Source organism: Ips typographus, linkage group LG13 (assembly GCF_016097725.1).
Source record: "Ips typographus isolate SLU linkage group LG13, UJ_Ityp_2.0, whole genome shotgun sequence".
NCBI lineage: Eukaryota > Metazoa > Arthropoda > Insecta > Coleoptera > Curculionidae > Ips > Ips typographus.
The window spans coordinates 456,436-481,993 of NC_138434.1; the positions used below are offsets into that span (position 1 = coordinate 456,436).

Genomic DNA, 25,558 nt, shown 5'->3' on the forward strand with positions numbered 1-25,558 from the left:
AAAAAAAAAAAATTGTTAGTGGTTAGGCCATACACTGTGCTATTTGGTGTTTTTTCTGTCCTTTTAAGTGTTGTGTCCTGTGGACGCTATACACTAAACAAAACTATTTCTAGTGTAATGTGTGTAGTGGACGATGATACCGAGCAACAATTACAAGCTAAAATCCTCGAAAAGCAATCGAGACGAGGTGGAGACCGAAGGGGCCAATTCAGATGAAAGTTTCGATCCGGAGAAAAATGAAAAGCATGGTTTGGCGTCTTTAAACGACTGAAAACTAGCTTGTACTAACTGAGTTAATATTGTAGGCCCTAGCAGAAACAAGGCTAAGTTTGGCCAACGTTCAGTTATGCCAGGCAGAGGTGGTTTCAGGGGCCGTAAGGCCGAGCAGAATTTACGTAGCCGCAAATTTGAAGGTAGTAGAAGTGACAGTTTGGGGGGTAAGTCTTTGGCAGCTCAAAAAGCTAAAATCCAGAACTGCTGTGTTGAATGTTGTACAAAAAGTAAGGTTATTGGTTTTTTTCTTCTGACACCTTTTTTAAGTGGGAAAATAACCAGATACAAGAACATATTAGCTGATATTAGTAAAAAATATATTGTCAGTAAATCCCAGTAACTTCTTTTATGCCCCTTCTATTCATTTTAATTGTTTTAAGCAGCTCCCTGGATTGGCAACCCTGTTGCCATATTTTTGTTCTAAAACTCAGCTGACATCACCTGATCCACTGTTAAACACTTTGTTTTAATTGTTGTGGGTTGCTTTAATGTGATGAGTTGGTGAGTAATAGTTGGAGTGGGAATAAGGAGTGTATTAATGAAAACCATTAATAATTGACTGTAGTCTATAATAAACGTTTATTGTCGCATCACAGACACCCTTAACAATGACAATTAGTTCTGTCGGTAATGGTGGATGTCAACTTAAGAATGTGTGTCTATATCTCTCTGTTTCATACAAATAAAAAAGGATAGAACTATACTATGAGGGTATTTGGTTGTCTGGTAAGATCATACATTAAAGTAAAACAATTGAAAGATTATGCATTAATGAAACTCATCAATGAATGATTTTGCATTCCTTATATCGTCCATTAAAAAAGGCTGTTAATACATGGTCGACGAAAAGGTTGTTTTAATTGCAATACTCAATAATTTCACATAGCCCACTGTCCAAAGACTTTTTAGGTTTAGATTCCCTAAACTAGGGTTCACTGAACTACCCCGTGCAAAGACTTTTTCGAACTAGTTTTGCAAATTGGTTGAATGTTAAAGTGGGCATTTTTACTGCAGTTATCAGGTGACCAATTGGCGTTTCAAGTTAAGATCGCAACGCTAGTTGAACTAAAATCGGACAACCCGTTCCTAACCTAACATTATAAATAAAATGACACTGTCACTTCATTTTTATGAAATCAGTGCTAAATTCCTAACCAAAATCAATGTAAACAAACGGAGAAATGACAGCTGAAATGCCGTTTTCAAACTGATCACCAGAGGGAGTATCTCTTATCCTGAAACTTATTGAAACGCCAATTAAATGATTTTTTTAAATTATTTTTCGACTTGTATAATTTAAAAATTGGTTTCCTAATTGATTGATTTGTTGTAGCTCGTAAATTTTATGAGCAGGACGTTAAATTGAATCTGCCGGAGGACACGCGCATATCGAAACTACTGAGACGCTTGAGCACTGAAAGCAGTCAAGAAGTTTCTTTGCAAATATCAAGAAAACTGCTGGAAGTGCTTTTGTATCCGGACAATGCGGCGTACATCAGGTACAAACAAAATAGTTAGGTAAAAGTGTGGTTTGTTTTTATTGAGGCTTTTCACAGGAAGGCTTTTCACATTTTGGGCGAGTCAATGTATGAAATATTGCACGTATCGCCGGGGCCCTTAGCCAAATTCCAAGCTGCCAGGGCTTTAGGCCGAATGGGGTATATTATGGGTCAGGAAGGCGATTTTAACAGGTAATATTTTACTTAATAGGGCCGAAATTATTTAATGGAAAATGTAGGGAATTTACGGAGTCAAACTGAAATGTTTAAACTGGTTTTAAAAAGCGTCTCGATTAAAGTATTCGAATTTAGGCTGTCACGTGACCACTACGGATTGATACTACTAACCCAAGGGTCACTTTCAGGTACCACACGTGGTTGTTTTCCAAGATCGGAACGAGTTACGAGGAGTTGCAGATTTTGTTAATGAGCACGTTTAAGGAAACTTTAAGGATGGAGATGGAAAAAACGGTTCTAACCGATTATATCGACGGTTTAGTGAATTCGTTGGTCGGGGCGATTGAAGTCACCGAAAACGTGGAAGTTTTCAAGGCAATTCTGGAGGTTTTAGTGAAAGTGATTGACATTTACCCGGACGGGTTTCATTCGCAATTTTGCGACACCATCGACCTGTTATTCGGCTGGCACGTCGACCACACCCAAACACTGGAAAACATTGAGTTTATATCCGATTGCATGCAAAAACTTTCCTCTCACTTCAAGTACCATTTTGACTTTTCAATTTCCTTGATCGAAAACTTTATGGAAGATATCAGTAACTATACATCAGACCTACCGGACAGTGTTGAGCACGTGATCGTGCTAGTTTTAGCCCTTAACACTGTGCTGAAATGTCTTGGACCGAGTTTCAGAACTAACTCGATTAGCGTGGATTTCATTCTTGACTGTCTGAATTGCGTTATTCGAACCGCAACCAAACTGGATCTGAGCGAGGATCTGTTAATAGCCTCAAACGAGTGTATTACGTTGTTGTTAACACATTTGGACACCAAATCGTTGACGTTGAGCCAGTCAATTTACCAGCTACTAGAATTGCAGCTGAGCGCTATTGATAACGTCAAAGACAACACGGTGGTCTCCATGCTGGTGTTTGCGGCCAAAATCGTTAAAGAACTGTCCGCCAACCTCCCGATCGAGGTGATTGACATGCTGATTGGGCCGCAAAGTGCTTTAATAAAGTTACGCAACTCGCCCTATTCGGACATAAAAAACGCGGTGATTTGTGTGTATCAGGCTTTACTAAACTTGAAAAACGTCGGACTGCTGCAGGAAGCCTACAAATTTGTACTGGGGGATTTGGAGCGCAGTTACTCCAAGTTGGTTCCCACTTATCGTGACGTCACAATCACTCATAACCCATTTGAAGGTCTTGAAGATGAGGGAGAGGATCCGGCGCAGGCAGTCTTGTTCCTCTTTAGGTGTTTAACCCAACTGTCGAACGCAAGTTCGATAATAGTGATGTGGGCTTTGAAACCGAGCATCCTAGAGCTGGTGGGGCTACAAATGCGTCCTGACGACCCATCCCTAGCTTTGACAGCTCCGTACTTACAATTTGGCATGCTCTATCTACTCTACGCGCACTGCAAGTGCTACAACCACTTTATATCCAACAGCACTCTGGTAACCACGCAGAAAAATCGGTTCGCTTTGAGTGACAGTGATTCGTCGCCCAATTCCGGCAATTTTCAAATTATCCTCGACGTTTTGTACAGCTGTCTAAACTGTGACAGTTCGGTGGAAGTGACGTTGATGCTGTTGAACTGGCTGCGAGACATTTTAGTGTATTCGGACAGTTGTTTGGAGGTGTTCTACTCCAGTTTTCAGTTCACCAAACTGGTAGAAGTGCTGGTAAGGTGCGGTTACAGTTTTAACGCCAGAATCGTGGAAAGCGTTGGAGGAAACTTGAGAATTTTGCTAGGAAACCGTCACCTGGCCTGGAGCCACCAGTTTTTGTTCAGCGTCAAGGAATTGTGCCAACTACAACTAACTTCCACTAACCCAAAGTTAAGAGACCAGTACTCCCAACTGTTGTGCTTTATTCCTTGGGATATTACCGTAATGGATTGGTGTAAACCAAATAAAATAGGAGTTTTCAACCGTGAATTGGTGAATTTAGGGTTGAACTGGCTTCTGTCCGGCTCACTAGACTCGGATATGTACCCGGAACAGTTTAAAACAGTCATGCAAGTGTTTTTGCACGAAAGTGATGTAAACTATGAAGCTCTTTGTGAAGTTTTCACCGTGTGTTGGAATGGCGGTTCCACGCAATTTTTCGATTTAACATTAAACTCCATTGAAGTGTTAACCAACTGGTGTACGTTAGAGGCAGCGCGTTTTTGCGTCAACTCCAAACTGCGCACTCCTCTAGGCAAACCAAACGAAACGTTTACCAAAATCGAGACTGCCTTAAACGAGCTAGGGAACGACTTACTGATTAATAAAGGTGGGAAAAACCGTTGCGTTGCTCGCGTCCGTTTACTACTACAATTCGTTGAACACCTGGAAAAGTGTATTTATAACGCGTCGGAAGGGTGTGCCACCATCGCACCACCCACCAAATCTGTTAAATCGTTCTTCATCGCCAACACAAATACCTGTTTGGAGTGGTGGAGCCGGATCAGGATGGTGGTGGCGCACGTGGCGTTACATTGCGGTGAAAGTGCTCTGGCATTGAGACACGCACAAAATTTACTGAAACTGAACAGTCAGGACGTCGAACGCGTTGTGGTGTTTATGACGTGCGCCCTGGTCAAACTCAAAGAACCGGAAGCGTTACACGGTTTGTACGTTTGGTGCAAACACCAGTCGAAACACTATCCCTGGATCAAGTACGGTGCAGATCAAGCGGCCAGAAAGTTCGAGAGTGCTTTGGAAGGGTACCAAAAACTGCACAAAGAGAAACTCAGCACTGAGTTGCAGTTATTCGTCGAAGATCGTATCAACGAGTGTAGCATCGAACTAAGCGGTGGTTTACTGGAAATGCCAGAAGATGATAATTGCTACGAACTGAAGCAGTTAACCAATTGGAACGTTTTTGACAGTTTTGACAACACCGCAACCAACCTGCGTAAATTGACCTTGAACGGACTGGACGACAGCAAGCTACAAGACGCAGTCACGGTGATACGGGAACAAATCCAAGAGTTGCAGCTGTGCGGTCCTTCCGAGCTCCTCCGGAGCTATTCCATACTGCACTACGTTGCTGTAGCCTTAATCGACCGAACCCAAGCCCCTTCGGTATTTTTAGTTAGTGAGGATTTCGAGAATGGTATTCGGAAAATTGACTCTTCAGTTCTGGGAACTGTTTTGAAGTGGTCAGAATACTTTGCGCAGACTAACGCAAGTTTTAAGGTGTGCGCAAGTAATCTCCGTCTGGAGGTGGCTAAACGTGCCCGTAAAGAAAGAAACTTTAGTCTAGCTTCTAGGCATTTGGTGACTTGTTTCCACGACCACAACATCAACATATCGCAAATTTGTGACGTGGACCAGCTGGAATTTCCCGAGCACACCACCAGAGAACTGGCGCGGGCTTTTACTGAAGTAGTGAAACTAATGTACTGCAACCAAGACAGTAAACACTTGGCCCTGGAGCTGGCCAGTGTGTGGGCCCCACAAATTTTAAAAGGGGACAACGCTGAAATTGCTAGTAAACTGTTGCTTAAAGTGGCTGGGTGGTTGCCCAGTTGTGATCGATCCGCTTTAACTAACGAACTCACTGAAGGTTTACCACCTCTAAATTTGGGAGCTTGCAGCGTAATACCGGAAAATGATTTACTGGTGGGGAGGTTAGTGTGGTTTAGCGCCAACCATTGTCCTGGATTGGCGAAAAGTTGGTACCAGTTCGGTAATTGGTGCTACCGCTGGGGGAAAAAAGTGATTGAACACCAATCAAGTCAGAACTGTCTCTCGGAGGAGATTTGCCAGGAAGTGCAGGCTTGGCTACCCCCTGATACTCCCCAACAAGTTTTCCAGCAAGTTTTGGAAGTTATAACCTTAAAGCCTGCAGGGTTTGACGACTTAGACTCGAGTGACGTCAATTCCACTGAAACCATCCAAACCAAACTGCAAACTATTCTACCCCAAGTGAACCAACTGAACGGTTTAGTGGAAATCTGGAAGAAATCCCACAAAAACATCTACAAACTCTACTCTTTAAGTGCAGATTCGTATTTCAAGTACCTGAACCTAACCTCAACTCAAGAGCTTAAAGAGTGCACCACAGTGACCGTAACTCTGAGACTTTTAAGGCTCATAGTAAAGTACGCATTGGAGTTGCAAGGCATTCTAGATGAAGGCTTACAAACCACTCCCACTGGACCGTGGAAAGTAATCATTCCTCAACTGTTTTCCCGTTTAAACCATCCAGAAAGCTACGTAAGAGTGCGAGTGTCTGAATTGTTGTGTCGAGTCGCTGGAGACGCCCCCCAGCTGATCATTTTCCCTGCAGTGATTGGAGCGTTGGACGAAGGTTTGAAATTCGATTTGTTGCCCGGAAACTTGGAGGATTTGGACGTGGACAGCGATTCGGAAGACGGAGTAAACAAAAAAACTCTACAAAAAAGCTTCCAGAACTTAGTGGAAAACCTCACAACCAACCAGAATAAAGACTTTATAACCCAAGTGCAGGTTCTGGTAAAGGAGCTGCGCAGAATCACGCTACTCTGGGAGGAATTGTGGCTTGGTACTTTAGGACAACTCCAAACAGAGATTACTAAACGACAGCAACAGCTCGAAATTGAACTTGCCAAAGTGCAAAACAATCCCCATTTAACTATCACCCAGAAAACAAACTTAATAACCGAAAAACACCGAATAATCACCAAACCCCTGATTGTACTGCTAGAACAATTGGAATTAGTAACCAGCCCGCCGTCAGAGACCCCGCATGAAGCCAATTTCCAACTGAACTACAGCAAAGACATTCAAACCGTAATTGCCGGGTTGAAAGATCCGGATGATCCGTTAAAATCCCTGAAACCGTTGAAACTGTTATACAAAAAGTTCCAGCAAAAGTTCCAGAAGAAAACCCTTCAAACCAAAGACATTTCCCCGATTTTGCACTCGTTCCAAAACACTTTGATTGCAATGCCCGGACTGGATTCTAAGCTGAAAGTTTCCATCTCCAAAGTGGGGGATCTGGTGCAAGTGTTGCCGACCAAAACCCGACCGAAAAAGTTGGTTTTCTACGGTTCGGACGGTCAAACCTACACGTACTTGTTTAAGGTCTGTTTGTTAATCGCATTGAGCGGATTTTTTTATGGTTCTGCTTCTAGGGTTCGGAGGATTTGCACCTGGACGAGAGGATAATGCAATTTTTGAGTATTGCCAATACGATGATGGCTCAGAATGCCGATCCGGCCGGCAGAAACTTGTACAGAGCTCGGCATTATTCTGTCATTCCTCTAGGTTAGTTTATTTTAACACTTTTTCTTTTCACAGGTAGGGAAAAGTCTAAACTATACCTAGAAAGGAACAACAGTTTTAAAGCTTAATGGGCTAAACAAACTTTGTGTACGTCAGCGGCTTAGAAGCTAAGTAAGCAGTCATAACAAACTAAATAGGACCGCCTACCTAACCTCTAAGCCGCTGACGTCGGGTGAACGTACCCTGTGACATGTCACATTTGTTTTGGCAGACTGACACATGTCACTCGGTTGCCATTGACTGGTCTAGCCACAGCCTACTATACTAGAAAGTGCTTGTCAGAAATTCCAATATGGCGGTGACAGTTTGCGTTTGTTTGTATTGCGGAAATTGAGTTTTTTGAGGATTAGATGAATTTTTACGGTTTAAAATCAAAACTTGAGGTTATTTGCGTAAGATATTTTTGTTTGCTGCCGTTCATAAGTTTTTCAAGCCACATTGTAACAGCAATTCAGGAAAAAGCCCAACCGTGTCAGTTTTTTACCGGATCTAACTCAACAGTGGTTGAACATTTTGATTTTACTCCAACACTATACTCAATGGTAAGTACCAGTGCTTTCTAGTACAGTAAACTTATTAGGTACTTATTACATGCACAGGTATGTGAGTTACATTTTATAAAGCATCCTTTATTGTGAGGGCAACAAAAATAATTTTGAATGAATGCTCTTGGTAATGACATAAGAACCATTTACCAGTTTTGCTTACCTAGTTTCAAGGATTTACAGATTTTCTTATATTGAACAGTGTTTAAACTAGTTTGCTGTGTGTTATACTTTCCAGGACAAATGTTCTAACCAATTTGTTTAGGCTGGACTTGATTGTGTATAAAAAGCTCTATCTATGCATATCCGGATTAGGAATAATTTGCAATCAAATACAGTGCACTGCATATGTTGGTGTATAAAACGAAAACCGCTAAAGCAGCCTTTAAAAATGTCATCATTTGAGGCTTTTTACTATCTAGTATAAGGGGGGCGGTGGTTTTGCCAAACTATGTCAAATTTGCTCTATCTATACATATTTGGATCAGGAATGGACCTTTCTTTGATTTTTCACTCACAACCTGCAATCAACTACACAAAATAATAAAAAAATACATATTTCTTAGTTATTATACATCTGCATACGTTTGTGTATAAAACGAAAACCGCTAACGCCGCCATTAAAAATGACATTTTAGCTTTTCTAGTATAGAGATCGGTGACCTAGCCCATTTAAATTATAATAGCTATTGTTTCTTCTGAAATGTAATTTTGAAATTATCACTTTTCACAGTTGTATTCGTTTGGTTGGCTAGTAAGAATGTGTTTTAGGTCCGCGTTCCGGATTGATATCATGGGTGGACGGTACCACGCCAGTGTTTGCGCTGTACAAGCGTTGGCAACAGCGCGAGCTCGCCAAACCGGGCAACACCAAAAGTAACCCCTTAATTTTTTTGTTTCTGGATAAAACTGTGCAACTGAATTGTCTTTAATAGGTTTGGGAACGGTGCCGCGTCCCTCCGAGTTGTTCTACAACAAACTGATGGAGCACGGCGTGAAAAATATGGAAAATCGAAAGGAATGGCCGTTGACAGTTCTCAAGGACGTTCTGACCGAATTGATGGCCGAAACGCCGGCCGACCTGATTGCCAAAGAGTTGTGGTGTAACGCGATCTCAGCCAATCAGTGGTGGCAGGTCGTCAAACGCTACTCGTACAGTGTTGCCGTCATGAGCATTATCGGTGAGTTGCTACTATTTCTGTCCACCATGAAGAGAACTAAGTTAGAAAAATTGTCAGTTTGACAACACTGTAAAAATATGATTATTATTGTTTAACAGCTTAGGAGAAAGTTTTTTAAACGCTTTTTTTCAGGTTATATTATTGGATTGGGCGATCGACACTTGGACAACGTTCTCATCGATCTGCAGACCGGAGACGTGGTGCACATTGACTACAACGTCTGCTTCGAAAAGGGCAAAACCTTAAGGGTGCCCGAAAAAGTTCCTTTTAGACTTACGCCCAATATACGGGAAGCTCTTGGAGTAACCGGAGTTGAGGTAAGTGTTTGGCTTTAATCAGGTGACAGTGGTCAATGTCAAATAAAAAAAAAATATTAAAATTTATAATTTTCACGGAAATAAAATAGGACTTAATAATAAGGCGTAACATACTGTAATATCACACACACACACACAATTAGGGCGTGTTCGGTGAGACGCTTAAAGCACTTTCTGTGACGTCATTTGATTGCAAACAAGTCTAATGACGTCACAGAGGGTGCTTTTACCGTCTGCTCGAACCTATTAAATAAATAACGTTTGACGACGTTACGTTTGACGGTCGTGTTCGGGCAGCTTGTCGGAAATGGACGCGCACCGGTCGACGCACATCACCGAGTTTCGGGCGCTCGGCACGTGATTGGTGACGTAGGCGTGCGCGTTCGGTGATCGACACCGGGCCAATCGTAGGAAAGCGGTTCGAAAATTTTGATTTTTCCACGCGTAAATGATCGGATTCATGCCGGAATTGGCCACGGCCAAATTGAACACGATCTCGTAGTACAGGCCGGATTTCGCTCGTTTACAGTGTCGATTGTAGATGGCGATGACGAAATAGGGCAGCCAGCACACCGTAAAACAGCCCAGTATCGTTAACATAACCTGAAAAAGAAAATACAAATTAGCAACGCCTCGTAGAGAGAGAACGTTTAATTCATTTCGGTTTGTTTGTGTGTGTATGACCTATGCCAATGTTAATTAACACACTGCTCTCTTTCTGCACTGACCTATTTATATTCGTTGCACGTTTTTTTTTTTATTTAATTTAGATCGCCGGACGTGTCGAGTGATTCCATTAAGAAACGCCGTTCTCAATTCCTTTTTGACTGTTATTAATTCGATTAGTTTCCAGTATGTTTTATTATAACGCTCTTGGCAGAAACGAATCAATTTATGTGCCCCCTGCACTGCATTACATGCATTAAGTCTAATTTGACGTCCCCATGACGTAATTTAACTAGACAGTATACTTTGACCAACTGTCATTTGTTTGTTTGTAGTGTGTGATTGACACGAACAGAGTGTGCCGTGATTTACGCAAATACGACACACTTGAGCTCACCGTAAAAGTATCAGTTGACAACCCTGTAAACTATGTATGTTGAGTTTTGTTTTGCAATTAATTTTTTCCATCTAAATAATGCAAGTTAGTTAGCAATTTTGAAGTGTGTCTCTGTATAGCCAGTTTGGCAAAAAGTCAGTATCAAATTACCACTAAAACAGGAAGGTACGTGTGTAAATTGCTCTACAGTTTCTATTAATTTTCTAATACATCAAAGAAAACGTATTCCCCCGAACTGTATTGTAATAACTCGTGTGGGTTTTTCGATTGTATTTGCGTACTAGAAATCAGTTTTTCCTTCATTATTATTATTAAAAAAAAAATGTTGAATATCGATGCGGATAAAGGCGGCCGCAAGTGATTAGCGGCGATAAGATAGTTAAAATCATGTTAATTGGGTTTTTGTATAAGTACTTCCACTTAATTGCGCTATAATTAGTACGAGGGTTTATTATTAACTTGCAGCCTGATATTTATGTAATTTTAGCAAAATATGTCAGTTGCAGACTTGTAATTATCGATTATTTATGTATCTAGTTTTAACAGATATGTTAATTTGGCAACATTGCCAAAATTTGGTCAAAAACAAGTCAGTTTAGCAACGTGGCAGAAATGTAATTATTGGTCATTTTACAAAACATCAAATTGGCAACGTTGCAATAATTTGATCATAAATTAGGAAAAACGTCAGTTTGGCAACGTGGAAAATGTGAGAGGGACATATAGTGCAAAATTAGACAATTAGAGTATTGGCATCAGTTTAGAGGTACTACCTGAAAACTTTTGGAATCCTTCAAAGCTGCCGCGTTTTTCAACCGTCTGGCCTGTCCGTTGGCTTCGCAGCAAATCCTCCAGTACAGCAACAGCATCATCAGCCAAATCAGGCCGAACATCGGACAAATCACGAAATTCACATAGTTGTTGGGTAGAATTTGGAAAACTTCACAATTCACTCCGGGTGCCCAATCGTTCCACACGGCCGGAACGGCCGCCACCGTAAAACTCAAGCTCCACGCAAAAACCGTCAACGAAACCGCCGTTTTCCTGGTGATCAGTCTGATATAGTGCAAAGGGTAAACGATGGCCACGTAACGATCGGCCGCGATCACCAACAGGTTGCTGATCGAGCTGGAGCAAGCGAAAGAGATCAACACGAACCGTAACAAACAGTTCACTTTGCCCAAACCGAAATCGCTGATGACGTAGAAAGCCATGTGGTACGGAATGGTCAGACCGACGAACAAGTCACTGACAGCCAAACTGAACACAAACTGATTGGCCAGAATGGCGCGTAACTTCCTGGTGACCAGAATGGCGGTGATGGTGAGCAAATTCCCCGAAACGGTGACGCTGATCAGGAGCACGTTGATCACGAACCAGATTATGGTGCCGCTGTACTCCTCGTAGATGGGGCCAGTGTCGTTTTGATTGACGTTTGACATTTCGTTTGCATTGCACTTAAAGCGCGTCCATACTCTTTCCCTTGCAACGCACAAACTGAACGGAAAACTCGCCGTTTGTTTGATTTCCCAGGTTGGGAAATGCGCGCGGTTTTTTGCCGAAAAAATTATAAGTACGGACCTGACTTTATAGTAGCACACTGTTGAATCATTAGACCTAAACGTTTTTCTAGTTTAATGCTAAAATTTGGTAATAAATTAGGAGAAATGTCAGTTTGGCAACGTTGAAATTTAAATGAGCCATAGAAAAATATGGCCTCGCATCTGTTTAGGCACACTGACACATGTCACAATGTGAAGTGGTTTAGACGGTGCACGTACAAAAGTGTATCTCCATCTTTGTCTAGAGCATTGATTTGTAGTAGGTCTCTTTCTAAGCAGCCTACCTTAAATTATACGCCAAAATCGTACAAATGGTTGAGTGTGTGTGTTTTTGATTTGCGGATGGATTTTTCCCCCGATAAAACAAGAAACAAATACTATTCCAATTCGCGTAGTTTCTCAATTTTCAAAAGGAGAATTTAAAACAAAATTAAACGGATTTCTCGAAGGCAGGTGTAACAACGCGGAAAATTCAATTTTCGGTTCAGTTTCGAAGCAAATTTGCTTAACAAAACAACCGGAAAATACATTAGTTGACGTTAGTAATTATCATTGTTGGTGTTTTACAAGTGGGTAGTTTTACGGAAATTTCGAACGCAGTTACAACAAAATAGACGCTGGGGCCAATCAGCACGCAGCATTTTGACGTATCTACGTGCGACTGCGTTCCAAATTTCATCATGTAGTTAACAAATCATTCACGCACTCCCTAACCTAACTAATTTCAACTGTCAATAGAAATCTAAAGAACTGTCTGAATTTTTAAATAGCAATGGAAAAGTAAATAAATGGAATTATTGGTTAAATTCAAAGCAAAGGAACGCTGAATTGTCGTTTATTTTTCCAATTTCTTGGGCTTCGTGCGTTTATCTATAATGATGTGCCTTAATAGCTCGTTATATCGGAATTTTCGTTAGTAAACTAGGAAATTCACTTTAAATTCTTTGTATTTTACCCAAAAAACTTAAAAATTTAGCGTCTTTTTTACCAATCACACAGACCAGAAACAATGCTGCAATTTGATTGGATCGTATCTTTGACAAAATGCACGGAATTGTCTACACAACGTTTATTTCATTTAAAATGGAGTTTTATTGCAGAAACTAAATCTCCGGCAAGTTTCCGTATATTTTGTCGAAATGTCCGCTTAAATGCGGCACACTTCAGTTTGCTGCTTTTTTTCGACCAATCAGAAACCAGCAGGTGATTTTTGGTGGAGTCACAAATTAGACTTGTATGACTTCTTGATTATTCAATTGCGTACCTGGAAGATCCTACAGGATTGATTTATTCCAACTATATAATGGGGGACTCTAATCTATATTAGGACCAATAAATTTGATTAACCCTGTCAGTAGGTTAACACCAGTTTTGGGGAGGCTGTTACTTACTTCCACCATATAAACGGTTTATCAGTCGATAAAACCTGATAAAACTGTCTTTTGGGTTTGATTTCCTACGAGTAAAAAAAAGTGCGGTTAGTCACGGCTTTAGGTCGAGTCAATAAATATACCTCCGTATCTTTATCTAGTGCCGGATAATTTAGTGTGTTATCCACGTTATTGGATCCGTAGTTGTTTTATTATTGGACTATACTAAGTAATTAACCTGTTGTTTTAAGCCTCATGTTTAATTAGAGCAAGCTATAGACATAATGTATGGAAGATTCAAAATTTTTACATAGAAAGAGAGAATTCAATGAAGTCACGACTCATAACGATCAATCAGTCTTTCTGAAATGGTTACGTAAGGATTCGATAATTGTACTGTTTGACATTGACTATCACGTGTCTTAATTGACGTTTAAGTCAAACGAGTTTTAAATTGCAGGGTATTTTCCGATTGGCGTGCGAAAACGTCTTGAAAACGATGCGTAAAGGTCGCGAGACCCTTTTAACCCTGCTGGAAGCGTTCGTTTACGACCCTTTGATCGACTGGACCGTAGGCGGGGAAGTATTAGCGGGCACCACGTTTGGAGTGATGAATCCGGGTGACCAAAACAAGCTCCAAACGAAAAAAGAGCTGGAATGCGAGGTTACTTTGGCCATGTTCGATGTGCGTTGCACCGAAATGGAGGTTGAATGGTCGGAAAACAAGTAAACAACCCCATTATTACCATGCTCGAGCTCTATGTATGCTCTAGCAGAACAAATGGGACGTAATTTCATAAAACCACAATTATTCAACCAACTGTCAAATTACTAGTCATTGTGACGTCACATTTGCTTTGTTACCTTCATGCATGGAGCTTGAAAAGCAATTTGGCAAGACTGGCGTTAGAAAAACGGTTTTTGTTTTTTCAGAGAGGAGATTTTAAATGAAATTCCTGGTTTGGTTGAGCAACTGAACTTGTGCATGGAGCTGTCCAGTACCATTGAAGAGATTGAAGACCAGTTACAGGACTTGCACCAACAGTTGGCTCTAGTCAAGGAGGCTGAAGCGCAGGGCCCGAAAAAACATTCACTCTACAAGTTGCCCATGCTCTACGACGCTTACGTTAAAAGCCAGGAGGCTGTTAACAACGCTAAAAAGGTAAGACTCCATGGAACACGCAGTGACGTCACATGGAGCGTATAAATGAATGCGGCCTAAGCTACTTCAGTCAGCTATTTTGTAGGGTCTGTGCGATATTCTTAAAGATTGCGAACAACACTTGAACGTCTACGACCAGCTAAAGAACTCGTTCGAAAGCCAACAGTTTGTCCAGTGGCTCAACGAGCTCAAATTCAATTTAATCGAGGAGAAAATGTTCGATTTGGTCAGGGATTTCCTGCACAAAGCGGGCAAAGACGATTTGGTGTCCGAGTGCGATCAATCCGAGGTGGACATAGCCGTTTTGGCTCAAAACTTGAATCTAAACACCACAAAGTGTATACAAACGTTCCAGGACTACTTTTCTTTGCTCGTGCAATGTCCCAAGTCCTATTTAGAGACGCATCGTGTCGTTTTGTACACAAAATGGGCCAATTATCTGCTCGATACTCAGAGTGTGGAAGGTTGCGACTTGGTTCTGGAAGAGTTTAAAAACTTTTTGGACAGTACCACTCAAAATGGGGAAGAAATCGTTAAAACCGCTTGCGCTCTAGACAATCACTACAAAGACACTCTGATTCAGGTGAATCGCTACTATGAGCTAGCAATTAAAAGCAGAGACGACGCGGTTTCTTTGGAAACCACCTACAATCAAGCGAAGAAAAACTTGAAAGGCTTTTTAGGGCAGGAAGCTAATGCGCAAAAAGCCCTCAAATTTGTTTTGGCCGGGGAACTGTTGCTGCTCAATCGTATGTTGTTAACATCGGAAATCACCGCACAAAAAAGCGGAAATTGGTTGATTAAACTCACGTCCCGTGAAGGGGATTGGTTCCTTGACGATTTGGTTCTGTACAGTTTCAGGGCGGTGGAAATTGTTAATAATATTCCCTTAAAATCGGACGATGATCCTAGGTTAGTCCTTTTTATTCTTTTAAAGCTCGGTTCTCATGTATCCGGAATTATAACGGAGCGCGGAACGTGCGGAATGAATGCTTTTTCCGCACGGAAAACTCCTTGTCGTTCACATGTGACGAGTGACACAGCTGCGGAATGGTTGACAGAATAAGTGTTAATACAAGTGGGTTTTACAGGCGATTTTGTCCTTGACTGTCCTTTCAAACTGTGTTTCTGTTAGTTCAAACTTTGACACTGTTTTTCTCTCTGTACTCAATTTGGTAGGGTTTTTTTAGGTTAGTAGATAGGAAATTTAATGAGGATTCCAAAAATGTGCTTTAAACTGTCATTTTCCCACCACAAATGGGTTTTACAGGCGATTTTGTCCTTGACTGTCTTTTCAAACTGTGTTTCTAGCAGTTCAAACTTTGACACTGTTTTTCTCTCTGACTGTACTCAATTTGGTAGTGTTTTTTTAGGTTAGTAGATAGGAAATTTAATGAGGATTCCAAAAATGTGCTTTAAACTGTCATTTTCACACCACAAATGGGTTTTACAGGCGATTTTGTCCTTGACTGTCCTTTCAAACTGTGTTTCTAGCAGTTCAAATTTTGTACTGTTTTTCTAACTGACTATACTCAATTTTTTAGTGTTTTTTTAGGTTAGTAGATAGGAAATTTAATGAGGATTCCAAAAATGTGCTTTAAACTGTCATTTTCACACCACAAATGGGTTTTACAGGCGATTTTGTCCTTGACTGTCCTTTCAAACTGTGTTTCTAGCAGTTCAAATTTTGTACTGTTTTTCTAACTGACTATACTCAATTTTTTAGTGTTTTTTTAGGTTAGTAGATATGAAATTTAATGAGGATTCCAAAAATGTGCTTAAAACAGTCATTTTCACACCACAAATGAGTTTTACAGGCGATTTTGTTCTTGACTGTCCTTTGAAACTGTATTTCTGTTAGTTCAAACTTTGACACTGTTTTTCTCTCTGACTGCACTCAATTTGGTAAGGTTTTTTTAGGTTAGTAGATAGGAAATTTAATGAGGATTCCAAAAATGTGCTTTAAACTGTCATTTTCACACCACAAATGGGTTTTACAGGCGATTTTGTCCTTGACTGTCCTTTCAAACTGTGTTTCTAGCAGTTCAAATTTTGTACTGTTTTTCTAACTGACTATACTCAATTTTTTAGTGTTTTTTTAGGTTAGTAGATATGAAATTTAATGAGGATTCCAAAAATGTGCTTAAAACAGTCATTTTCACACCACAAATGAGTTTTACAGGCGATTTTGTTCTTGACTGTCCTTTGAAACTGTATTTCTGTTAGTTCAAACTTTGACACTGTTTTTCTCTCTGACTGCACTCAATTTGGTAAGGTTTTTTTAGGTTAGTAGATAGGAAATTTAATGAGGATTCCAAAAATGTGCTTTAAACTGTCATTTTCACACCACAAATGGGTTTTACAGGCGATTTTGTCCTTGACTGTCCTTACAAACTGTGTTTCTAGCAGTTCAAATTTTGTACTGTTTTTCTAACTGACTATACTCAATTTTTTAGTGTTTTTTTAGGTTAGTAGATAGGAAATTTAATGAGGATTCCAAAAATGTGCTTAAAACTGTCATTTTCTCATTCCAAGTGGGTTTTACAGGCGATTTTGTCCTTGACTGTTCTTTCAAACTGTGTTTCTAACAATTCAAACTTTGACACCATTTTTCACCATGACTGTACCGATACGTTTTTTGGCTATTGAATAGGAAATTTAATGAGGATTCCGAAAATGTACTTAAATCAAACAGTTTCTTACTAGAAGTGGGTTTCACCAGCGATTTTGTCCCTGACTATCCTTCCAAACTGTGTTTCTGTTAGTTCAAACTTTGACACTGTTTTTCTCTCTGACTGTACTCAATTTGGTAGGGTTTTTTTAGGTTAGTAGATAGGAAATTTAATGAGGATTCCAAAAATGTGCTTTAAACTGTCATTTTCACACCACAAATGGGTTTTACAGGCGATTTTGTCCTTGACTGTCCTTTCAAACTGTGTTTCTAGCAGTTCAAACTTTGACACTGTTTTTCTCTCTGACTGTACTCAATTTGGTAGGGTTTTTTTAGGTTAGTAGATAGGAAATTTAATGAGGATTCCAAAAATGTGCTTTAAACTGTCATTTTCACACCACAAATGGGTTTTACAGGCGATTTTGTTCTTGACTGTCCTTTCAAACTGTGTTTCTAGCAGTTCAAACTTTGACACTGTTTTTCTCTCTGACTGCACTCAATTTGGTAGGGTTTTTTTAGGTTAGTAGATAGGAAATTTAATGAGGATTCCAAAAATGTGCTTTAAACTGTCATTTTCACACCACAAATGGGTTTTACAGGCGATTTTGTCCTTGACTGTCCTTTCAAACTGTGTTTCTAGCAGTTCAAATTTTGTACTGTTTTTCTAACTGACTATACTCAATTTTTTAGTGTTTTTTTAGGTTAGTAGATATGAAATTTAATGAGGATTCCAAAAATGTGCTTAAAACTGTAATTTTCTCATTCCAAGTGGGTTTTACAGGCGATTTTGTCCTTGACTGTTCTTTCGAACTGTGTTTCTAACAATTCAAACTTTGACACCATTTTTCACCATGACTGTACCGATACGTTTTTTGGCTATTGAATAGGAAATTTAATGAGGATTCCGAAAATGTACTTAAATCAAACAGTTTCTTACTAGAAGTGGGTTTCACCAGCGATTTTGTCCCTGACTATCCTTCCAAACTGTGTTTCTGTTAGTTCAAACTTTGACACTGTTTTTCTCTCTGACTGTACTCAATTTGGTAGTGTTTTTTTAGGTTAGCGGATAGGAAATTTAATGAGGATTCCAAAAATGTGCTTAAAACTGTCATTTTCTCATTCCAAGTGGGTTTTACAGGCGATTTTGTCTCTGACTGTCCCCTCCTGAACGATTTTCCGCTGTCCGCATTCCGCGAATGTTCCGGATTCATGTGAACCAAGCTTAAGGCTAATCAGCTGACTGAAACCTTTTTTTTCTAAGGTTGTTTCAACTGATTGAGGGCATTAGGACGGCGAATGCGGTTTATAAAGGTTTGTACGATCTGAATTTCAATTTTCACACCATCATTTTGCCGGAAACGATGAAAAAAGTGCAATCGGACGAGGATTCGGTCCGGGCGATAATCACCGAACTGGATCGGGTGATTGGTGAGTCGGAAATGCAAATTTCCGATATTCTGGCCGGTTTGGAGAAGCTCCTGACCTGCGTTCTGATGCACGTCGACGTTCACGTAAGTGATTTGAGGTCATGAATTACGTCACGTTAATATCTCAAAAAACTAGTCTAGTCTAGTTTAGTGTAGACTAATAAGGATTGTGGCAATTTTTCTTGAAAATGTATTTAATACAATAATATACTTAGTATCTTTTTAAAGCAGAAAATATACAAAACATTGTGACTGTGCTAAAACGAATGTGACATCATTCATGTTGGTCACATGACCACTTTATCTAAATAAGTTTTTAATAACTAATTCTATATTCAACTTAATGGTTAATATTAACCAACTATACTTATACTTACTATGTTCCCCCAGTTTCACTATACCCAAGAGAATATGGAATAGAATAAAAAATGTGACCAACTGTCACATTCGTTTTGGCAACATTGTTTGTGCCAACCAACAATGTTGCCACGTATTTTATCATTCAGACCTCCTACGATTACTTGTTGAACAAAGTGGCCACAGTGAAAGGCAACTTCCTGGAGCTGATTACCAGTAGTCAAAGTGACAGCGGTCTGAGCCAGGGCAAAATGCTGTTAATGGGTTTCAACGGACTGTTCGAGAAAATCAACCAGGAAATCAACAATCTGGTGACGTCATTAGGGTGCCTGGACTTGCCCAAATCGTGGAAGAAACTCGATCACGTGAAAGAGGCGAAAAACATCGCGCCCCACATCTTCAACCATCAAATCAAAACGATTCTGGAGAACATTTTCTTCCTGAAGAAAATCGTGGCCATCTCTGAATTTTTCGCTGCGTCCAAGCAGATGTGTCAAGGCGTGCGCTGTAACGTTCCCACCCTAATTTACTCGGACGAGGCGCTGACGAAACCGATAAAACAGTTCACTGCCGAGTTTGTGTCGCGTTTTCTATTGGGCGTCACCCCCGAAATCGTCACTTACGTCATCTGTATGTTGCTACAGCAACTGTCACTCGATGTCACCCACGAAATCGAACAGAAGGACATCGGAGCCGAGAGCAAGGTTCCGCTAGACGAGCTGTACCAGAAGGGCTACAGTTTGTTGCTGAAAGATGGCGCTTTCAGCGCCAGTTTGGTGTCGCAAGCGTCCGGCTTGGAGACCAGCATGAAGTTGGCGTGGGAAAAGATTCAGGAGCCGAAAAAAGTGGAACAGAAACTCGCCATATTGCAGTCCAGCGCGTTCAGGCTTCAAACGCAGTTGGCCGTGCACAGTTTGATGTTTGATGACGTGTTAGCGTTGAGTCACGTGCCCACTGCCCGTGTCAAATTCGTGCAAGAGATGCGTGCCGAATTGGTTAGTTTACAGGTAAGTTTAACCTTTTCTAAGCTACATTTGTCTCGTTTTGATTGGTTCAGACTGTATGAGTAAAAAAAATCACACTCTAAACTACACTTAACCTACTAAGCTTATGTATATTACGACAATGCAATAACTCCTTATTTTCACTTTGTAATCCCCGTTTGCAATTGTGTGTTGGTTACAGTTACGGTTTGTTAGTTACGAAAAAGTTTACAGTCTAAACTTGAAGTTCGACGTTGCAAATGGGGGTAAATCAATCCAAGAAACAAACCGGTAATTTAACCAACTGTCAAATTGCGTCAAAACAAACAGGCAGACATTGACATTGACAAAATAGCAACACTGCATTAACATGTGGTTGTCAATCCTTTTGTTGACACGACTTGGGTAAAAATTAGTTTCTTTTTGCAGTCGACGTTTAAACAAGTGAAAGAAGCCCAGGAAAAGCAACAAAAATTGATCGATAAGGCGTACCAACGTCTCAACTGGGCAAAAGGGGTCAATCCGAACGTGGGGGAGATCCTGACGGCCTTCGAGACGGCAGTCCGCGCACGTGACACCCAACTGAACCTGGAGCAGAAAATCGCGGGCAGCATCCTGCACTCCTACAATCTGATGTTGCAACACGAACTGTTGCGTATGTCCGGCTCGGACGTGACCAAAAACTACGATCAGCTGTTCCTCAAGTGTTACGATCAGTGGCGGCGCGCGTGTCAATACGACGAAACGAAACCGGACAATCTACAACCGGCCGAACAAAGCATTCTCGGCATGCTGTCACTCGAACTGATCCAGAACCCGAAGTGGTTGCACCAGGTGGCGCTGCACATCACCGACGTGATCGGTCTGTACCAGAAACGTTCCACCGAGAAAAAGGAGGATTTGTTCGTGACCAAGGACCGGCTGACGTCACTCGTGAACAACTTCAAGGCCGTGTACGCGGTGCACACGAGACTGATGGAGGACGTGAAGGGTTTGGTTAAGGCGATGACGAAGATGGAGGATTGCGGTTTGGCCGCGCAGGAGTTTGCTCGTAAATACCGCGAGTACGGGGAGCATTTTGTCGGGTTGTTTGGCGGTTTCAAGGATCGTTGTCTTGACAAAGCTCTGATCGAGGAGATGCTCGCTCATTTACGGTACATTGAAAACGCCACAGTGTCGCTTTACGAGGGTTAGTCAGAAATTTTAAACAAGGTCACACTCGTGTAATGTGGGTTTGTTTAAAGGTTTGCTGAGTTTGCAAGGAGGACTGCGCTGTTCAGAGACTCGTCCGCCACGTAAAAATAGTTCGAAGGACCGCACTGAAAACAAAGTGCAACTGCGTAACGCTTACGCTCTGAACGTGTGGCGACGCGTCAAAATGAAATTGGAAGGTCGCGATCCGGACCCGGGGAGCAAAAGTACCGTTCCAGAACAGGTTTGTTTCAGCATTTTTAACTTTCTGTCAACCAGGGTTGCCAAATCTCTACAAAATATTTTTATAAATTATTATAATCAATAGTCTCTCTAGATGACACTTTAGGCTACATTTTTGCTTCAGTGGCATTTACTGTCAAATAAAGCTCGGTTCTCAGGTATCCGGAATTATAACGGAGTGCGGAATGAATGCTTTTTACGCACGGAAAACTACTTTTCGTTCACATGTGACAAGTGACACAGCTGCGGAATGGTTGACGGAATAAGTGTTAATACAAGTGGGTTTTACAGTCGATTTTGTCCTTGACTGTCTTTTCAAACTGTGTTTCTGTTAGTTCAAACTTTGACACTGTTTTTCTCTCTGACTGTACTCAATTTGGTAGTGTTTTCTTAGGTTAGTAGATAGGAAATTTAATCAGGATTCCAAAAATGTGCTTAAAACTGTCATTTTCACACCACAAATGGGTTTTACAGGCGATTTTGTCCTTGACTGTCCTTTCAAACTGTGTTTCTAGCAATTCAAATTTTGACACTGTTTTTCTAACTGACTATACTCGATTTTTTTGTGTTTTTTTAGGTTAGTAGATAAGAAATTTAATGAGGATTCCAAAAATGTGCTTAAAACTGTCATTTTCTCACTCCAAGTGAGTTTAACGGACGATTTTGTCGCTGACTGTGTTTTCAAACTTTGGCAGCACTTTTCTCCCTGACTGTACCGAATTTAGTGATATTTTTTTAGATTATTGGATAGGAAATTTAATGAGGATTCCAAAAATGTGCTTAAAACTGTCATTTTCCCACCACAAATGGGTTTTACAGGCGATTTTGTCCTTGACTGTCCTTTCAAACTGTGTTTCTAGCAATTCAAATTTTGACACTGTTTTTCTAACTGACTATACTCGATTTTTTTGTGTTTTTTTAGACTATTGGATAGGAAATTTAATGAGGATTCCAAAAATGTGCTTAAAACTGTCATTTTCACACCACAAATGGGTTTTACAGGCGATTTTGTCCTTGACTGTCTTTTCAAACTGTGTTTCTGGCAGTTCAAACTTTGACACTGTTTTTCTCTCTGACTGTACTCAATTTGGTAGTGTTTTTTTAGGTTAGTAGATAGGAAATTTAATCAGGATTCCAAAAATGTGCTTAAAACTGTCATTTTCTCACTCCAAGTGAGTTTAACGGACGATTTTGTCGCTGACTGTGTTTTCAAACTTTGGCAGCACTTTTCTCCCTGACTGTACCGAATTTAGTGATATTTTTTTAGATTATTGGATAAGAAATTTAATGAGGATTCCAAAAATGTGCTTAAAACTGTCATTTTCACACCACAAATGGGTTTTACAGGCGATTTTGTCCTTGACTGTCCTTTCAAACTGTGTTTCTAGCAATTCAAATTTTGACACTGTTTTTCTAACTGACTATACTCGATTTTTTTGTGTTTTTTTAGGTTAGTAGATAAGAAATTTAATGAGGATTCCAAAAATGTGCTTAAAACTGTCATTTTCTCACTCCAAGTGAGTTTAACGGACGATTTTGTCGCTGACTGTGTTTTCAAACTTTGGCAGCACTTTTCTCCCTGACTGTACCGAATTTAGTGATATTTTTTTAGATTATTGGATAAGAAATTTAATGAGGATTCCAAAAATGTGCTTAAAACTGTCATTTTCCCACCACAAATGGGTTTTACAGGCGATTTTGTCCTTGACTGTCCTTTCAAACTGTGTTTCTAGCAATTCAAATTTTGACACTGTTTTTCTAACTGACTATACTCGATTTTTTTGTGTTTTTTTAGACTATTGGATAGGAAATTTAATGAGGATTCCAAAAATGTGCTTAAAACTGTCATTTTCACACCACAAATGGGTTTTACAGGCGATTTTGTCCTTGACTGTCTTTTCAAACTGTGTTTCTGGCAGTTCAAACTTTGACACTGTTTTTCTCTCTGACTGTACTCAATTTGGTAGTGTTTTTTTAGGTTAGTAGATAGGAAATTTAATCAGGATTCCAAAAATGTGCTTAAAACTGTCATTTTCTCACTCCAAGTGAGTTTAACGGACGATTTTGTCGCTGACTGTGTTTTCAAACTTTGGCAGCACTTTTCTCCCTGACTGTACCGAATTTAGTGATATTTTTTTAGATTATTGGATAAGAAATTTAATGAGGATTCCAAAAATGTGCTTAAAACTGTCATTTTCACACCACAAATGGGTTTTACAGGCGATTTTGTCCTTGACTGTCTTTTCAAACTGTGTTTCTGGCAGTTCAAACTTTGACAGCGCTTTTCTCTCTGACTGTACCGAATACCTATTGTTTTCATTCGATTGGCAATCTGAAGCCAAGCCTTCTTCAAGGCATTATTATCCTTGTGTTGACGGGTGCTTAGAATCCCACAAAATGGGGTAACTTTGGACAAAAGTGTTAAAATCGTTTTCGTTCATCTCCACGGACATATTTGCTTTGTTGTTTCTGTTTTCTGTCTCTGTCATGAAAACGCTGATTGGCTGAACGATTTTCCGCATTCCGCGAATGTTCCGGATTCATGTGAACCAAGCTTAAGCGAGTTATTTAGACTCTCTCTAGTTGTAAAGCGACCAAAGCGGCTATATTTTCTAAAAAAGATCATCCGGCAACCCTGTTTGTCAGAAATCAGACAGTTGAGAGTGAATTTGACTTTATACACAGGTGGATTACGTCATCCGGGAGGCGACTAGCTTGGACAATCTGGCCCTGTTGTACGAGGGCTGGACGCCGTGGGTGTGAGGCGTGAGGTAGGCGCGTCACCGGGGCTGACAATGCCCGTCAGGGGGCGTGCGCTGGTTCTCCTTCAAACGAAATCCAGACCAGAACCAACCAAAGTCAAGCGGGGGGGAGGGGGCTAAGCCCCTCCTGAACGCTGGAGGCGCGGTTATCTAAGCAGTCGTGCGCGCGTCAATGTCAATTTTTTTTTCAAGTTTTACGCGGGGGTCGAACCGCCCCCCAATCCAATCTTGTTGTTTATTTTTGGGTTTTTGGAGCGGAAACGGTTCGTTACGGCGGTGCGCGCAGCATTATATCACTGCTTTAGTTTTGTTCAGTCTGGCTGTCACATGAGATTGACAGTAAATAAACAAAAGCGGGCGGGCCTTTTTAACATCGTATCGCTAAGCCCCCGTATATGTTGTGGTCCAGGCGGACCAGGATTTTTTTAAACTAATATTTCTCTACGATCCATTCTATAAATGTCGTATATGTGTTTTTCTTTAGTTTAATCAAAATTTTACGTAAAGCAGATCAAACAGGAAATTTATAGTTTGTTTAAACGATACATTTTACAATTTTGATCAAAAAAACAGCATAATGCATCGTTCAGACGAATCTTCTTATTAATATACACACACACAGAGAATTGAGGTTATTATTTAGTGTGTACAGGGTCTTTGGGCCTTTTAATCATTATACTGTAACGATAAATTAGGGTTTGCTCTTTCTTTTCTTTAAAACTTAAGTAGTGTTATGAACTGTGATTTTGTTTCTTTTCATTGTCACGAATGGTAATCAGCCAATTGCCGATTAACATTCGGACAATAATTTCTTCAATAAAACAAATTTTTAAATCTTATCTCTCAGTGTAACCACTTATTTATTACATCAGAACCAAAAAAACCCTGTAAAAAATGCTGTTTGGTTTAAAAAATCACATTAACAGTTGCAAGTCCTTAAATGCAAAAATACCTTAATACAATCTTATTTAGATGTTTTTCTTAGATTAGAAGCTTCTAACATAAAAACTGAATTTGTGGTGAATTTTCAAAATTGCAGTTCAAACTATAAACTGCAGTCACTTGGTTGGAGCCTCTCGAAATCAAAGTTACGCTGCTGGGGTAAGTGGCGGCTAAAGTCTTCAAGTAGGCGTAAATCTGTCAAATCAACCCAAAAACATTTTCAAGTAATCCAAAGTTGCCACATCTGTCTACTCGAGTTTCCCTATATAGATATACTAGATATCTAGTATAGTAGGCGGTGGTTTTTCCCAAAAAATGTTTCCCAAACTGTCACTTTTACGATGACAGATGTTCTTATTTGACGTGGTAGCTTAGCTACTAGGACAGCTAGAAGGTTCGTTCAAACGTCAAAATATAACCCAAACCTACTTTTTTAGTTATATAATTCTCTAGTAACTGATTTAAAGAGGTTTTCACGAGCTGTACAGTGGTCAAAACTAGATTTCTTTAACTGTCAAAATGACGAAAAAGTTTGAACTTTCAGAAACACAATTTAACACACACA

General features: G+C 40.2%; 2 protein-coding genes across 3 annotated transcripts; one reads left to right on the forward strand and one right to left on the reverse strand.

Moving 5' to 3' along the window:
* On the forward strand, nt 1-24,890 carry nonC (serine/threonine-protein kinase Smg1). Of its 2 annotated transcripts, none has more exons than XM_081991615.1 (17): nt 1-248; nt 306-413; nt 1,607-1,772; nt 1,830-1,964; nt 2,138-7,016; nt 7,067-7,199; nt 8,534-8,638; nt 8,698-8,943; nt 9,076-9,260; nt 13,716-13,981; nt 14,189-14,417; nt 14,503-15,329; nt 18,350-18,599; nt 19,022-19,879; nt 20,285-21,044; nt 21,100-21,290; nt 23,975-24,890. In XM_081991615.1, exons 1-17 carry the CDS (start codon nt 134-136, stop codon nt 24,050-24,052), a joined length of 9,531 nt encoding a protein of 3,176 aa, XP_081847741.1. In that variant the 5' UTR covers nt 1-133; the 3' UTR covers nt 24,053-24,890. The 2 variants fall into 2 exon arrangements, with proteins under 2 accessions (XP_081847741.1, XP_081847740.1); XM_081991614.1 differs by having other exon boundaries at nt 2-248; nt 306-437.
* Nucleotides 9,312-11,931, reverse strand: mAChR-C (muscarinic Acetylcholine Receptor, C-type). Its single transcript, XM_081991633.1, has 2 exons — nt 11,097-11,931; nt 9,312-9,863 (listed from the first exon to the last, which is right to left on the reverse strand). Exons 1-2 carry the CDS (start codon nt 11,763-11,765, stop codon nt 9,531-9,533), a joined length of 1,002 nt encoding a protein of 333 aa, XP_081847759.1. The 5' UTR covers nt 11,766-11,931; the 3' UTR covers nt 9,312-9,530.
* Nucleotides 24,891-25,558: the final 668 nt, after the last annotated feature.